At 42.4% G+C, this 15,398-nt stretch overlaps 1 protein-coding gene across 1 annotated transcript in view; it reads right to left on the bottom strand.

The window, feature by feature from the left end:
- anks1ab (ankyrin repeat and sterile alpha motif domain containing 1Ab) overlaps positions 1 to 13,254 on the bottom strand; it is an 81,122-nt gene extending 67,868 nt beyond the window's left edge. Inside the window, exon 1 of the mRNA XM_022209922.2 lies at positions 12,723 to 13,254. Within this exon, the coding sequence (XP_022065614.1) occupies positions 12,723 to 13,016 (294 nt within the window). The 5' untranslated portion in view covers positions 13,017 to 13,254. The remainder of the gene's footprint in view (positions 1 to 12,722) is intronic.
- Positions 13,255 to 15,398: the final 2,144 nt, after the last annotated feature.

Genomic DNA, 15,398 nt, shown 5'->3' on the forward strand with positions numbered 1-15,398 from the left:
TGGTCACGAGCGGGCCACTACGTGGTCACGTGACCGCGCTTTCAGCTTGACCGTCCGGTAGACGAGTCTGATAAACACAGCGGCTCGGCCGCAAACTCTCTCTATTATTTCGAAAACACTTCAGGGAAAAGTATTTCTAAAGCATTTGAGGCGAGAAATAATCTGTGCAGCAGCTGAACCTGTCCTGGTTTTAGTTCACCGATGATTAGTTTAGATGTTGAAGGACAAGTCGAGTCTACTTTATGCAAATGAGCTGCAGGTAAACACACCGGATTGCAGCTGGAAACGCACTAACCGGACCAGCATGCCACATGCAGTGTGTCGCATCTAGTGGACACGCACCTTAAGTCACTGCATTATCCTACATTTGATCCATTTTAAAGTGAGGAAACGTAATATCAGTCTCTCTGGTAGCTTGTCTGATGGGTTTGCTTATTAACTGATTAATGACAGATGGGGCGTGTGTGACTGTGAGAGATACGTTTTATTTCACTTTCATCAGCTTAAGCAGGGTTTGAATATGCATTACAAATAAATGTAACTTGCACACTATAGTGGTAATAATTTGAAGATTAACCCTCAAGTTTTAATTTTCTGACACTATCTGAGTGAAGACACTGGTCTGTGTTGGAGTGAGGCAGGATGAATTGCATTGATAGGCTTCATGATGAGAAAGATATCATGTACACCACAGCAAGCAGCTGTCTGACGGAGCATCCTCACTAAGATGGTCACTGACGTGAGGCCTCTGTTGATGGTTGAAGACGAAGACTTCACTACAATGATCTTATTTTCTCTGTCATTCCAAATCTTCTTTTTCTGAATAAAGAGGCGGAAATTAAAAATGTTTTTTTTTATCCGAGTCATCGATTAATCTAAAAAAACTAACCAGCCGATTAATCGATTATTAAAATAATCGTTAGTTGCAGCCCTACTTAATATTTCTAGATGTGTGCTACTGTAACATTAAATAGTTAATGGTGTGGTGGAGTCACAGTCTTTGAATGGAATGCATTAATGTCTGCAAGATGCAGTGAGTGTTTCAATTTCCAGGTTATCTGCTATGATGTATGGCGTGTCATTTATTTTCTAGATGCTCTGATAAGTTCATTGACATTAACCCTTTTAAAAGCACAATTTAAAACAGAAAAACATAGCTAGTCTGGCTGCTTCCAAGCAGGGGCAAAGGTATTGCAGAGAACAACTGATTTTACCAACTGTGGCCTCGAGAGTCCATAATTCAACGCAGGTGTTGTGTTTCATTTCATGCAATGTATGCATGTTTTAATGAGGTCATACTTGGTACTGATTGTCCTATATTTCTGACCTTCACAATATGCAGAGGCATAAAGGTGCATGCCCACGAGATCTGTTTGTTCCCGCATGTAAACGTATCGCATCTGAAAATCGCACTTATAGTGGGTGGTCACTAGCAGGCCACAACATTGTCACATGACAGCGCTGGAGCTTCAGCGGGGCGCTACATGGTCATGTGACCATGCTTTCAGCCTGACAGTCCAGCAGACGTCTACAAACTTTCCCTTTTATTTTGAAACATCCATCCATCCATCCATCCATTTTCTATACCTCGCTTTATCCTCACTAGGGTCACGGTGGGGCTGGAGCCTATCCCAGCTGACTCGGGCGAAGGCAGGGGACACCCTGGACAGGTCGCCAGTCTGTCACAGGGCTACATATACAGACAATCACTCTCGCATTCACACCTACGGGCAATTTAGAGTAATCAATTAACCTCAGCATATTTTTGGACTGTGGGAGGAAGCTAGAGTACCCGGAGAAAACCCACACATGCACAGGGAGAACATGCAAACTCCATGCAGAAAGATCCCGGGAAAGCTGGGACACGAACCAGGGATCTTCTTGCTGCAAGGCGAAAGTGCTAACCACTACATCACTGTGCAGCCCTATTTTGAAACACTGCAGCAAAAAGTATTTCTAAAAGCATTTGAGGCAAGAAATAAGCTGTGCAGTAGCTGAATCTGTCTTTGTTTTAATTCACAGAAGGCTAGTTTAGACATTTGAGGAAAGTTTCGCGATGTGTGGGATCTCCACATGCCACACTGAATTTGCACAAAGTAGAAGTCAAGTCTACTTTATGCAAATTAGCTGTGGCCCGCTCCAGGTAAACGCACCGGATCGCAGCTGGACACGCACCACAACTGGACCACCATGCAACATGCGGTGCATTTCCAGCTGTGATCCGGTGTGTTGAAGAAGGCATTAGTTAATAAAAATGCCTCATCTCCTTTGTGACAGTAGGTCAACTTATTTCAGCAAAGTCTGCATTTGGGGGTAAAGCTTTGAGAATTGCCTTCAGATTTCAATGAGGTGAGTTTGATTGTTTTGATTGTTTAACCAGCTGTCGTGGCTCCGCCCCTCTCCATATTCATACTTTAGTGGCCGTGCATTTCACATGGGGCCTTTCTTGGCATCCTCCCTGAATCAAACAGGATCTTACTTAATACACTCATTATGACGCCTCGGCTATGGAAACGATAAATTAAAATGCATGAAATTATACAGAAAGGAAGTACAACAGGACGTTGTATTGCAGACAGGTATCTCATGTCATGAGAAAGAATTCCTTCAGTAAACCAAGAAATCCATCCATCCATTCTCTATACACCGCTTTATCCTCACTAGGGTTGGGGGGGTGCTGGACCCTATCTCAGCTGACTCGGGCAAAGGCAGGGGACACCCTGGACAGGTCGCCAGTCTGTCACAGGGCTACATATACAGACGAACAGTCACATTCACATTCACACCTACGGGCAATTTAACATCAATTAACCTCAGCATATTTTTGGACTGTGGGAGGAAGCCGGAGTGCCCAGAGAAAACCCACGCAAGCACAGGGAGAACATGCAAACTCCATGCAGAAAGATCCCGGCCCAGGCTGGGATTTGAACTGGGGATCTTCTTGCTGCAAGGCAAAAGTGCTAACCACTATACCACTGTGCAGTCCCCCGAAAAATGTCCTAATGCTGAAATTAATATATTCTAATATCCTTTTTTTATATCCTCTTCACTGCTACCACAGCTACGCACCTTTGCCATATACATCACATCTAGCAGGAGCGTCAATATTCATCCAATACATATATAATTCATTTAACTCACCAAAACTTGTGAATAATTTAACACAAAATCCATCCTCCTGTCCTTCATCATGAAGAGTTTAATGCGTTTCAGTTCCAACAATAAGTCCCGATAAGGTCTTTTTGCCATCGAGGCTAATGGTGAAAATCGAGTCTGTCCAGTCTATTTCTGGCGTAAGTTGAGCCAAGGGAAGCGCTCATAGTTACTAAGCTGAAAGTGACAGACAAAGCCTTTTCCTGGCTGGTGGCTTGCTAGCTTTGAGGTTGGCCGGCCTTTAATCACAATGCCGAGGTTTTCTTGGAAAGTACGCCTTGAAAATTGCTTTCTAAGTATATCTGCAACCAAATCAATATCTTCTCCTCCTGCAGCCATTGTGGGTTAAAAAAAACAGCCATTAATACTTTTATGATAAAGTTTTTGCTTGTGCAGGCTACAGACAGGAATTGCTAGCTTAGACTAAGCTCTTTGACCATCCAATCAGAGGACGCGAAGATGCTGACATAATCGTACGTCTGCTAGGTGGCATCAAAGTCATCAGCTCGAAATGTGATTAATTAAAGCAACAGCTTTATTACAAACTATTTTGTTCTGAAGGCCTCCAGACAGATTTCTTTGACCCTGGCAACGTATGATGGCTGAAATATGGTTGGAGAAGAGCATTAATATGCTGGAAGCGCCACAGCCCAGAGACACACTGTGAAATGCAGACAATAGACTATTGGGAATAATGTAAATAGATAAATGGGAAAATATTAAAATGTAAGTTATTGATTCTGATAGCACTTAGGCTGGCGGAGAAGGCCCTGCTGGCCATGACAGCCCACCACTGAAACTTACAAAACTGGTACATCTAGGTTTCCTTCATGCATTTGAAACATTTATCTAATTTATATACAAAACACATGTATTTAAATGTATTTTTTTCAATGTTAGCTTATACTTTGTTTGTGTCACATATCCTGTCATGCATGTATCCAAATGTGTGTTGTGTTTTCCTTGCTTTCCCACCCCTCTCCCTCTTCTCCCATCCCTCCCCCTTGCCCTCCTCTGTCCCTCTCAACCCGCCCGGCCAGCAGGCAGATGGGTCCCCCCTATATAGAGCCGGGTTCTGCTCGAGGTTTCTTCCCTGTTAAAAGGGTGTTTTCCTTGCCACTGTCGCCTTTGGGCTTGCTCTGGGGGTCAGGCATATGGGTTCTGTAAAGCGTCTTGAGACAATCTGACTGTAATTGACGCTATATAAATAAAATTGAATTGAATTGAATTGAATTAAATCATTGTGCTAATGCATTAATTTTGCACTAATTAGGTATGTGATTGTTTGTTTATCATCATGTTACCTCCAAAATCTTCCAGACATGTTAATATTAAACTTACTTTAGAAAGTAGGTGCTCAAACTACATTTAAAGAATTATATTCTAATAGATAATAGATGTGGCCCCAGGGACAAACAGTTTTCAGTGAGTCCCTAATGACCTCACTTAAACATGTCAGTTTCATCATTTCTTTAGAAAACCTGCCAGTACTCTAATTGAAATATTCTGATAATGAAATATACTCCACTGACAGAAAATAATTTAGCAAAAATTTTTTTAGAATATTGTGTCAGTGCTAGTTCCTGAAAATTTACTCAGTAATGTAAACTAATTTCCCAACTTTTTGATGGTAAACTACATGTCTTTTTGGTTGGACAAAAAAGAAAAAAAAAAGGATATTAGAATATATTAATTTCAGCATTAGGAAATTTTTCGGGGGGCTGCACAGTGGTGTACTGGTTAGTACTTTCGCCTTGCAGCAAGAAGATCTCCGGTTCAAATCCCAGCCTGGGCCTGGGATCTTTCTGCATGGAGTTTGCATGTTCTCCCTGTGCATGCGTGGGTTTTCTCCAGGTACTCCGGCTTCCTCCCACAGTCCAAAAACATGCTGAGGTTAATTGATTACTCTAAAATGCCCGTAGGTGTGAATGTGATTGTGTGTCTGCATATGTAGCCCTGCGACAGACTGGTGACCTGTCCAGGGTGTCCCCTGCCTTCGCCCGAGTCAGCTGGGATAGGGTCCAGCACCCCCCCCCCCCCCCCAATAAATGTGTGATTAATCAAATTACCCTGATGTCATATCTCAGCTGGAAATCCAGCTTTGCTTTCACGAGCCTACATTAAACGGTAATGCAGGAGGCGCATCCAGGTCCCAGTCACATGTCAAAAGAATGATTTACTAATCCAACAAAAGCTGACAGGACAGATAGAGGACATCATAATGCACCATCATAAATTTGAACCAGCAGACAGGCATCAGCACTCATCATGCAGACATGCTGAGGGTGAATGTGGTATAACTCTTTAAGGTTTCCTACTGAGCATTTTCCTAAATTAAAGTTTTATTTAATTAAACCAAAGATAAATCCAGAAGGAGTCAAACAAGTTCAAGCAACCCATAGTAATGTTCCATATTCACTCCTTTTTACAGCAAACACATTTAATAATATAAAGTCCTGCCCAAATAGTCCATCAGACCATTTTTGCTCTGCATTCAGTAGTGTCATAAAAAAAAAAAAAACAATAGAGGCTGTCTCTTCACATCAGCCAGCTCTTCTCTAAGTTTTAAATAGTTTTAAATAGAATACCAAGTGCTTTCACTGCAATAGGAAACTAAAACACGGTGAGCAGTTGCATAAGCTGTCACAAGTAATAAAACCAAAAATGTATACGTACCACTGTTAATGTCAATGGAGTTTAAAGGTTATGCTTCAACTCATACATTCCTTTTCATAATAACATCATCTGAATGCCAGCATTTGCACTGAGTAGTTGGGCTGTCTGTGTGTTCATGTCCTGGCATAGGAGTGTTTTTATGTATTTGACCTGAAGCCCAGACTCCCTCCGAGCCTCGTGTGTCATTTTACTGTTTTAATGTTTAATGTTGGGGTTGAATGCTGCAGGAGATACAGTGGCTCCAAAAAGTATTTGGACAGTTAAAGAGGCATAAAACGAGCCTGAGGTGTTTGAGGTTATTTCAAAAAATCTTATGCGAACATATGGGTAACTGATTTTATACCTTTTGGAAGTTAGTTGAAAGACGGATGAAATGAGTTCAGTGAAAAGGCCAAGCATTGCCACTCAGTTCAATAAAAGAGCAAAAACTCAATCCTTCATTCTTCACAGTAGGATGTATAGTCAAAAACTAGAATAAGACCTAAAACAAATTGGACTACATGATTGTGAATGAAACTAAGAAAAACAGATAAGAAACAGCAGCAAAACTGGCGAGAACTGCGAAATGCAACTCAAAACAGCTGAGGGACAGTAATATGACAGAACTTATTGGTCTTCAAGAAAGAGACAGCTTGGATTAAATATTCAAAAGAATGTGTAAAGAAAGACAGAAGCTTTTGGAAACATGTTATTTTCATAACATCAGCCTATATGGATCTAATAGCAGAAAGCCAAAGGAAAAATTTCAGTCAGACTGCGCTAAGAGTACAATAAAGCAGCAAAGTGACTGCAGGACAGGACTATTTTTCTAAAAATGGTGAAAGTCAACTCATATTTACTGGTAAAAACATAAACCTTGAAGTGTACAAGAAAGACATTTGCATTGAGAAAGGTCTAAGCATTCTCAATGCAAAACTTTCTCATTTTGCACCGAGAAAGCTTTGGATGCAACTTTCAGCAGGGTGATGATTCAAAGCATAGTTGACCCTTCAGAACCAAGGTCTAAATAGCATAGAGCACCTAGAGGGTGCTATGGAGAAGTGATGGTCTGGTCTGAACAAACTGAAAGCTCTGCAATGAGAAAGCTTAAGATCACAGCACTCACAGAAAGTGGTGAATTTCATGTCCAGATGTCATCAGGTAATTTTGGAAACTAACAGACAGTAGAAATAGTGTTGAAAAACTGTGAATATGAACCTTATAGTGAAGCCTCAACTGGATATCCAAAAGACAGCAGAAGCCCCAGGACATTTCCTGGTGTCCTGAGGGTCTGTTTGATAGTCCGCTGATGACATTCTCACTAGGTGAAAGTCAGTAGAAAAGTAAAGGTGGAGCAGAGAGGAGGAGTCTTAAAATAAGTGGCATGTTTGCCAGTAAAGAATCGGGTTAGTCTACAGTGCAATTGGCTATCAATATAAAACACTACATATCGGCTACCACTGCAATCTTCCTACCTACCTAGTTGGCTAAGGTAACATTTACAGCTTATATTAAGCTTTGTATTATACTTAGTGAGGTAAGTTAAATTTTATTGTCTCATTTTTCCACTTTGGTGCGGTGTGATTTATGGAGACAGAAATAAACATGTGTGTTATACTAAGACTGCTGTGGTGTATCGTGTTTACTGAAAGTGAAGTGCAGAATCACAGACACAGTCAAGACTCAAATTTCTGGCCTTAACTCTCATCCCAGTCCACCCCTGATGTCCAAATATATATTTGTGTTTATGCTGAACCATCTAATTTTTGTTTTACCATTTAAAACTTATCAAACTTCTTTTTGTTAAGTGTTTTTCCTTCTGATAGTGCTGCTTTTCTTTAATATAAATTCCACATGCTTTGACATTGCATTGATTTTCAGTCATCCAGGTCATAGTAGTCCTAAGTGCTTCATTAGAAGGCAAATGGAATTCTCATTTTGGTTCTTGAAAGCCTTTCCCCTCTCACTCAAGAAACTTCCTCAGAAGTGAAACCTTTCCTCAGTTTCCTGAGCTCTGAGAAAAATTCCTCGATTAGATTTCATTTTGACAACTTGTTTTCTAATGCAAAAAGATTATATGCATTTTCAAGTATGGCTTATGGGTCTAAATATGCTTTGAGGCCACTGGATACACACAAGTGGAGTCAGTTTTTGCCTTCACCCACATCCCCATACCCACATCCCCAACCCAAACAAATCCCTTGAAATGTGGAAGACAAACAGACAATCAGGAACAGCTGCAAAACAGGATGCCCTTGAGAACAGGACACCCCACCCAACATGGCCTGAATAAACAGTCCTGTCAGAGAGCAGAGGGTGGAGCAAAGAGCAGCCACAGGGCACTGAGAAGTGAAAAAACACAGCTACGCAAATCCCAAGTACAAGTTCAAGATGTCTGTGTTCTTTGAGGTGACACACTGATGCCCCTGTTGTAAGTGAACATGCTCATAACATACTGTATGAGCCTCTTATGTGAGCGTACACTGAGAAGGGCTATGGACAAGATTACATAAGTGTAGTCCTGTATAAGTCCAAATTTTGAGATGCACACTATCAGTCAAAAGTTTGGACACACCTTCTCATTTAATGGTTTTCCTTTATTTGCATGACTATTTACATTGTAGATTCTCACTGAAGGCATCAAAACTAGGAATGAACACACATGGAATTATGTAGTAAACAAAAAAGTGTGAAATAAGTCAAAGCGGATGGGATGGCATGTTGCTGCAGGATGCTGTGGCAGCCATGCTGATTCAGTGTGCCTTCATTTTTGAATAAATCCCAAACAGAGTCACCAGCAAAGTAACGCCACACCATCACACCTCCTCCTCCATGCTTCACGCCGGGAACCATTCATGTAGAGACCATCCCTTCACCTCTTCTCGGATGCACCAAGACTCGGCGGGTGGAACCAAATATCTCAAATTTGGACTCATCAGACCAAACCACAGAGAATGTACAAGGTAAAGAGTCATGAAAATAAAGAAAAAACATTAAATAGAAGATGTCCCCAAACTTTTTACTGGTAGTGTCGTTGAGTCCACGCAGGCTTGAAGCTGAATCAAGATCATGACAAATAAAGCAAAGTAATGTCGTCCTACTGTCAGACGCAGTTAATGAACCTGGATAGAATTTCTTTTTCTGCTCCTTGCATAGAACCAAGATATAAAAGGGACAAAAATCAAAGCACATGTTGAAGTACAAAAAGTTAAAAAAAAAACCTTCAGTATTGAGCTCAGTTGACATGCTGTGAACTTTTTCTGAGTTAGGTATCCATAACTATAAAGGCTTTTGAACTTTGAGGAAGTAGTGGGGATTTTTGGTTGCTTGTTTGTTTTATGGAGGAGGGGTAGGATTGACTTCATTTTTAATTAATTAATTAATCGGTAAGGGGCCATGTACAACATTAAACATACATGTTACGGTTTGATGCATTGTACCTGAGTGAGCCTAAGGCTAATTCTAATCTGCTGTCCGCTGGGAAGTCACAATTAAAACAACACTGAGAAAACTAGACAGACAAGACGAAACACACTGTGCAAATTATACATAGTCATACGTCAAACACACAGATGCACGCGTGCACACATATAAACACACACATGCACTTTGTCAGCACCATGAGTATGTTAGAGAAATGAAACACCACGATATCTAAGAATAGAGCAAAAATAAACAGTTACGAGTCAAGTAAAACATATAGATTAAACTCTATGTATATTCGACAAGAAACCAGAAGATCAGTGTCACTGTAATGTCCTAAAAAATACAATTTTCTTAATTTGGGCAAATTTCTCTTTTGCTCGTATGCTTGTCTGATGTTTAAAGGAATTCATCATTTTGCCTGCCCTCCTCTTAGAGGGTGTCTGGTCCACCCAGGCAGTGGCAATGCAAGTGGGACTGGAGCATCTAATAGAGGTGACTGGATACCACAGTTCACAAAGACTACTTTTGGTCAATACGCATTCTCAGCTCAAGCTGTGATGAAATGGAATTCATAACCACAAACATCAGAGTCTCAGGAAGCTTTGCCTCAGAATTTGGCTGAAGTCAGCACAAAATTCTCACCACCAATGATATACCAACACTAGCTGTCACGGCTCCCTTCTCACCCCCGTCCTTCCCACCTGACCTCCCCAATACCCTTTTCCCATCTGGTTCTTCCTCCCTCTCCTGTTCCTCTGCCCTGTCTGTCTTGCCTGTCTCCCATCCGCTCCTCTGCCCTGTCTCTCCCCCTACAGCTCGGTGCCTGAGTGGAGTCGAGCTTCCCAGCTGACTCCACTCAGGCAATCAACCACCTCCACGGCTCCCGGACAGCTGAGAGACATCACGCTGATTAATCACCCCTGCAATAAGAACCGGCTCATCCTTCCGCTCCTGGCCAGATTGTTGAACAAGAACCATGCAGTTCAGTTTGCTCTCTAGCCTCTTACAAGATCTGTTTTGAGTTCCTGCCTTGTTTTCTCACATTGTTTTCTCCTGCCTCCACACAGTCAGCTGTCCGGGATCCCCACCGTCCTCCTTCCCCTCCGGCTCTCCCCAGACCAGTCATCACCGGTTTCCCCTTCCTGGACCCCCCGTTTCTGCCTGGACCCCCACTCCTGCCTGGACCCCCACTCCTGCCTGGACCCCCACTCCTACTTGGACCCCTTCTGTCCCTGCCTGGAACCGCCCGCTCCTGCACCCTGGTTTTCCCCCACTGAGCCACCATTTCACCCCCAGCAATAAAACACTTTCATTCCAACCAGCCTTGGTAGTGTGCCTCTCTGCTCGGGTCCAACCAGCTCAGTTCGTGACACTAGCTGTATTTACTGTCTTAACTGATGGACTTCTGGCTTTTTTGTTGTTGTTTTATGTTGTGTATTTATGGTTCAGTGGGTGGTTATTGTGTCCTGCCCAGTGACAACAGATGTGAATTAGCTGCTAGCTAGCAATTACTTTTAGTTGTGTGCTGTCACTATAAACACTAAAATGAGAGACAAATGTACAGTCCCTGACAAAAGTCTTGTCGCATAAGGATATAGTAACCTAAATTGGCATATAACTTTATGTCTAATCAATCAGTTCTCACAAAAATGGTTCATTTTAATGTCAAGGGCTTTCACATTAATAAGTGGGTGCAAATTGAACCCGTCATAAAGTGTCCTGATGTTCACGTCTTGGTAAAGCCCAAAACAACGGTTTTTGCAAGGACAAAAGTCTTGTCATGTCTTTAAATGATTCAACTAATCACATATAAGAAGTTCACCTGTGACAAATACTGTAACTGACACATTCCCAGGTGTGTAAAAAAAAGAAACACAAGACACAAGACCCAAATATAATCTAGAGGGCTTTGTCATTCATATGAGCCATTTCTGATTCCAATTGATCAAGTACAAGTCCAGTTGTTATTTGTTGTTCCTACAACTTAAGAGAAGCGACAAGACTTTTGTCAGGGACTGTAGAGTCACTAGGAACCCAGTTGCATTTAGTGTATCACACATATATCTCAGCACTTGGCTTGTGCTACTTTGTTTTATGACTGAAGTAGTGTTTCATTGCTTGCTTGCTGTATTGCAAGAATTAGCATAAATTTGCCCTGAACTTGCATTATTTACTACCTTGTGAAACAGAATATTTATGTACATCTATGAAAACAATGAAAACAAATTGTCCACATATTTGTGCATGTTGCAACTTCCGAAGCAGCCAGTGTCACTCTGTTGGCCTCAGTTGAAGCCAACAGAGCCAAAGCCAGGATTTTAGAAAGACTAAGATCATTAGTCCACTTTCAACACTAGCTGTATTTATCTATCATCAACATACTTTCCTAAAATGCATGAAACAAGTGATGGCACTGACCAGTCATGTTCTTGGCTTGAGGGAGTCAAGCTGAATAATGAATGAATACAAGAATAGATGATCTTTGGTTGCACTGGCAGCTAAATATTCATTCAGGTACAAAGTTAAAATAAATCGGATCATTTTTTTTATTTCCACAGAAATCAGCTGCAAGCAAAAATGTCTGTTGGGTCTGGCGAGATATTGCATTGTGCCAAAGTTTAGCCTGATATGTGAAGAAGATCCTATAAATATTATGATTGGGATTGGGATTAGCACTAGGCACAAAGTGTCAGAAATGTTTCATGTGGCTGTGGGCATTTTAAATAAAACGGCATTGTTTTGCTTTCAAGCTGTATAATTTAATATGTTATCAACCATTGTCTCCATTGTCTCCAACTATTTAAGTTGTGGTAGCAAAGGATTATTCATTTCAGTGTCTTTGCAGCGCTTTAGGGTGTAGGCTACTGCACTGACACTCCAAAATGCTCAGAAATCACAAGTTAAAGCTTTTGGGGATAATGGAGAGAGTGAGGGGTGGAGAATTGCTCATAGTGGTAGATGGCGCAAGATGGAGCAAAGGAGCCAGAAGAGTGCAGGAGGAGACAGTATAAGCGTGGGTTGGCCCCAGAGACATGTACTGAGTGGATGTGGAATGACAGCACAAGCCCAATTAGTCTTGGATGCCAGGACTGCTACAGGGAGGTCGGTGCAAGTGATCAAGCCATTCATGCATTCAAGCACTCGCCCGGAGGCATTCTCAGCCGACAGCCTGGATAAAGTTACTCTATCACTGCTTCTGCTGGACTCCTGATCACTCTCATACTGCTGCCTCTACCCCCCCCCCCCCCCCCTCCTGAAATGTGCTGCCTCGCCCGCTCCCATTAATCTTTTTCTCACACATCCTGAGTTGCTTCTCTTATCCGTCTGCCTTTCTTTTTCTCGCATATTCACACTCGCTAGCACACTCTCTCTTAAGGATATTAACACACTCCACCTAAAAGCCTGCCCATGCTTTAACAGTGACAGTGCACTCCCTCCGTCCTCCACACCCTCCCACTTGTTTCCCATCCCCAGAGTTTGAGTATTACCTCATCCCACTCAGAGGCAAAGGAAGGCATGCGCTCCATGGATGGTTGCCCAGAGCTGCAGTTAGACATAGACCCACTGCGGCCAGCCAGACTTCCATCCTCCTCCCCAAGTGGTGACGCCAACAAGTCAGAGTCCGACTTGGACAAGCTTCGAATCAGTCCAAGGTCTATAGGTCTAACTTTGACCACTGCTGCTGATGCAGGCTCAGCTGAAACTCCGCTCGAGTCCGTCGTGTCAGGATTTGGATTCTGGATCACCTTGGCAGGGTCGGCATCCGGCGTGCACTCTGCCATTGTTTTGGAGCTGCCAAATGCAGCTCAGAGTCCTCAGTCTCCTGCAGTGTTCTGACTTGTTCAGTCAGTCAGTCCAAAGAGCGATCCAGAGTCTTTGTGGAGCTTTTAAACTTGTAGTTGTGGAACAGTAGTACTGAAAGATACAGATTTATGAAATATGAATACGGTAGACTCACAGAATCTTTCTACGCAGCAACTAACTCAAAGTCACACAGAGGTCTCTTGTTTGGGTGTGAAATGCAGCATGTAAGTGAGAGGCTTGGTGTGCATAGAAACAATCATCATGGTCCACCCACTAGTTGTATCCTGTTGCCCTCCCCTTAGTGACTGGCTGCCTTCTTTGAAACTCCTACACTTTCTCCTGTCCACAGAGGGGTTTTGTCGTCAGGTCAAGTATGACGTGTTCTCATTCAAAGTCTAATAAAGAATATTCCCAGAGGAATCTGAGAGTGTAAACCACGATTTGATGGAGCAAGAAAATGAATGCTTGTATGCATGTGCACATACACACTCACAGATACATTGAATTTTATCTTAAGATTGCCTGATGCTAAAGAAAATTGAGAAATTCATCACTATTAGCCAAAAAAAGTCTTCATCACTGCATGCTCTTACCTGCTGCCATGGTTCTTTCCTTCCTTCCTTCCCTGTGTTTCTGTCTGTCCTGCTCTGAGGTTGTTTTCAGAGTCTTCAGGAGGACTGGTTTATCCCGTAGTGAGGATCAGAGGACGGGAGGATCCCAAACCCTGGCCTTATTCAGACTGACAGCTGGGGTAATCAGGTTACTGACGCACTGGGTGGCTGCTCCATTTTAAAGGAGGGAGAGTCGGGATTCCTCCTTTGCTGGCTGTGTCTATGATGTGTGTATGTATGTGTGTGTGAGAGCAAGAGTCATACTAAGTTGAGCTTACTTTTGTTATTGCAAAGCAGACAAGGCACCAATTTTATTTTTAGACCTTTATGGAGCCGGTTTGAACTCCCAGTGAAATTTCTGTCATCAATTCGATCAGTGTGACTTTGGATGATACAGTGATTTATATGCACTTATACCTAAAACAGTCTTGGCCGGACTTTGCATAGTGACCATGAAGATGTTGCTATGGATGCCTATTTTTCTTATTAGAGAAATCTCCTTGTCTCTACTAGACTTCATAGGGGACACCATGGACAGGTCACCAGTCTATCAGAGGGATACATACAGAGACAAACAAGCACATTCACATTCACACCTACCATCGATTAAGAATTACCTAATAAAAGCATGTTGTTTGACTGTGGGAGGGAGCTGGAGTACCAGGAGATAACCCATGCATGCACAGGGAGAACATGCAAACTCCATGCAGAAAGATCCCTGGTTTGGGCCGGGGATGCGAAACAGGAATCTTCTGTCTGCTTGGTGACAGTGCTAACCACCAATTCACAGTGCAGGCCTTCTGGGATACATTTGAGTACAAATATCCTAATGAATTCATTTACCAAAAAATAAATACCACTGTGTTTTTATTTTGGTCTGTGACTTAAGCCACATGTACCAGAGGTTAAAAAAAAAATCAAGATAAGAAATGCTGATGATATGGCAGGTATGTAGAAAAGATCTCATACACTCTATGCTATTTATGTCTCCTCTCAAAGGGAGCTGACAAAAGAGTCTCTTGTGAGGCATCCTTAGTATTCACAGGCAACTGTAGCCGTGCACACCACCTCTGTGCTCTGCGCCCTGCACCCTCAATCAGCCAAGTTCCTTGCATGCTCACCTCTTCCCTGTGGGCAGTGCTGGTATATGTGCATGACAGAAAAGATAACATCCTTGGCTCACCAAGTAGGGCTCATACCGCCACACACTGCTTAGGCTGGCAATAACAAAGCCACATCTAATGAAACATGCTGAATTGCACATTTAATGATCTCTATGATGGTGATGAGGATATAACAGTTTAAGTTATCCCCATTTTCTCTGCCATTTTAAACAATGGAGGCTCTGGAATACAACATGTTTCAAGATAATGATGTCTTCATGGCATATTAGAGCGACTAAAATAAAACATGCATCCCCTCCTTCAGCTGGCTGGATGCTGAGCCTCAGGCTGAAGACAGTGGTGACTCATGAACACTCTTCTCTAACAAAGACATGCACACTGTGCAAGTCACAGAGAGACAGCACATACAGTAAACACACATGCTGGGGTGCAATGATTTCCTGCACACAGAGTTTGTGCGCACAGGCTTTGTGCCACTAAATTGTTTAGGCTCCATGACACATGAACGTTTTTTCAGGATTTTTCTGTCTGTGACGTCCACTCCACCTGCCGTATGTGTCTCCAGGTAACTGACATTTTAATAACACTGCACAAGTCCCAATAACACTTTTCTCACCACTCCAGC

This window comes from Acanthochromis polyacanthus, chromosome 5 (assembly GCF_021347895.1).
Source record: "Acanthochromis polyacanthus isolate Apoly-LR-REF ecotype Palm Island chromosome 5, KAUST_Apoly_ChrSc, whole genome shotgun sequence".
NCBI classification, from domain to species: domain Eukaryota; kingdom Metazoa; phylum Chordata; class Actinopteri; family Pomacentridae; genus Acanthochromis; species Acanthochromis polyacanthus.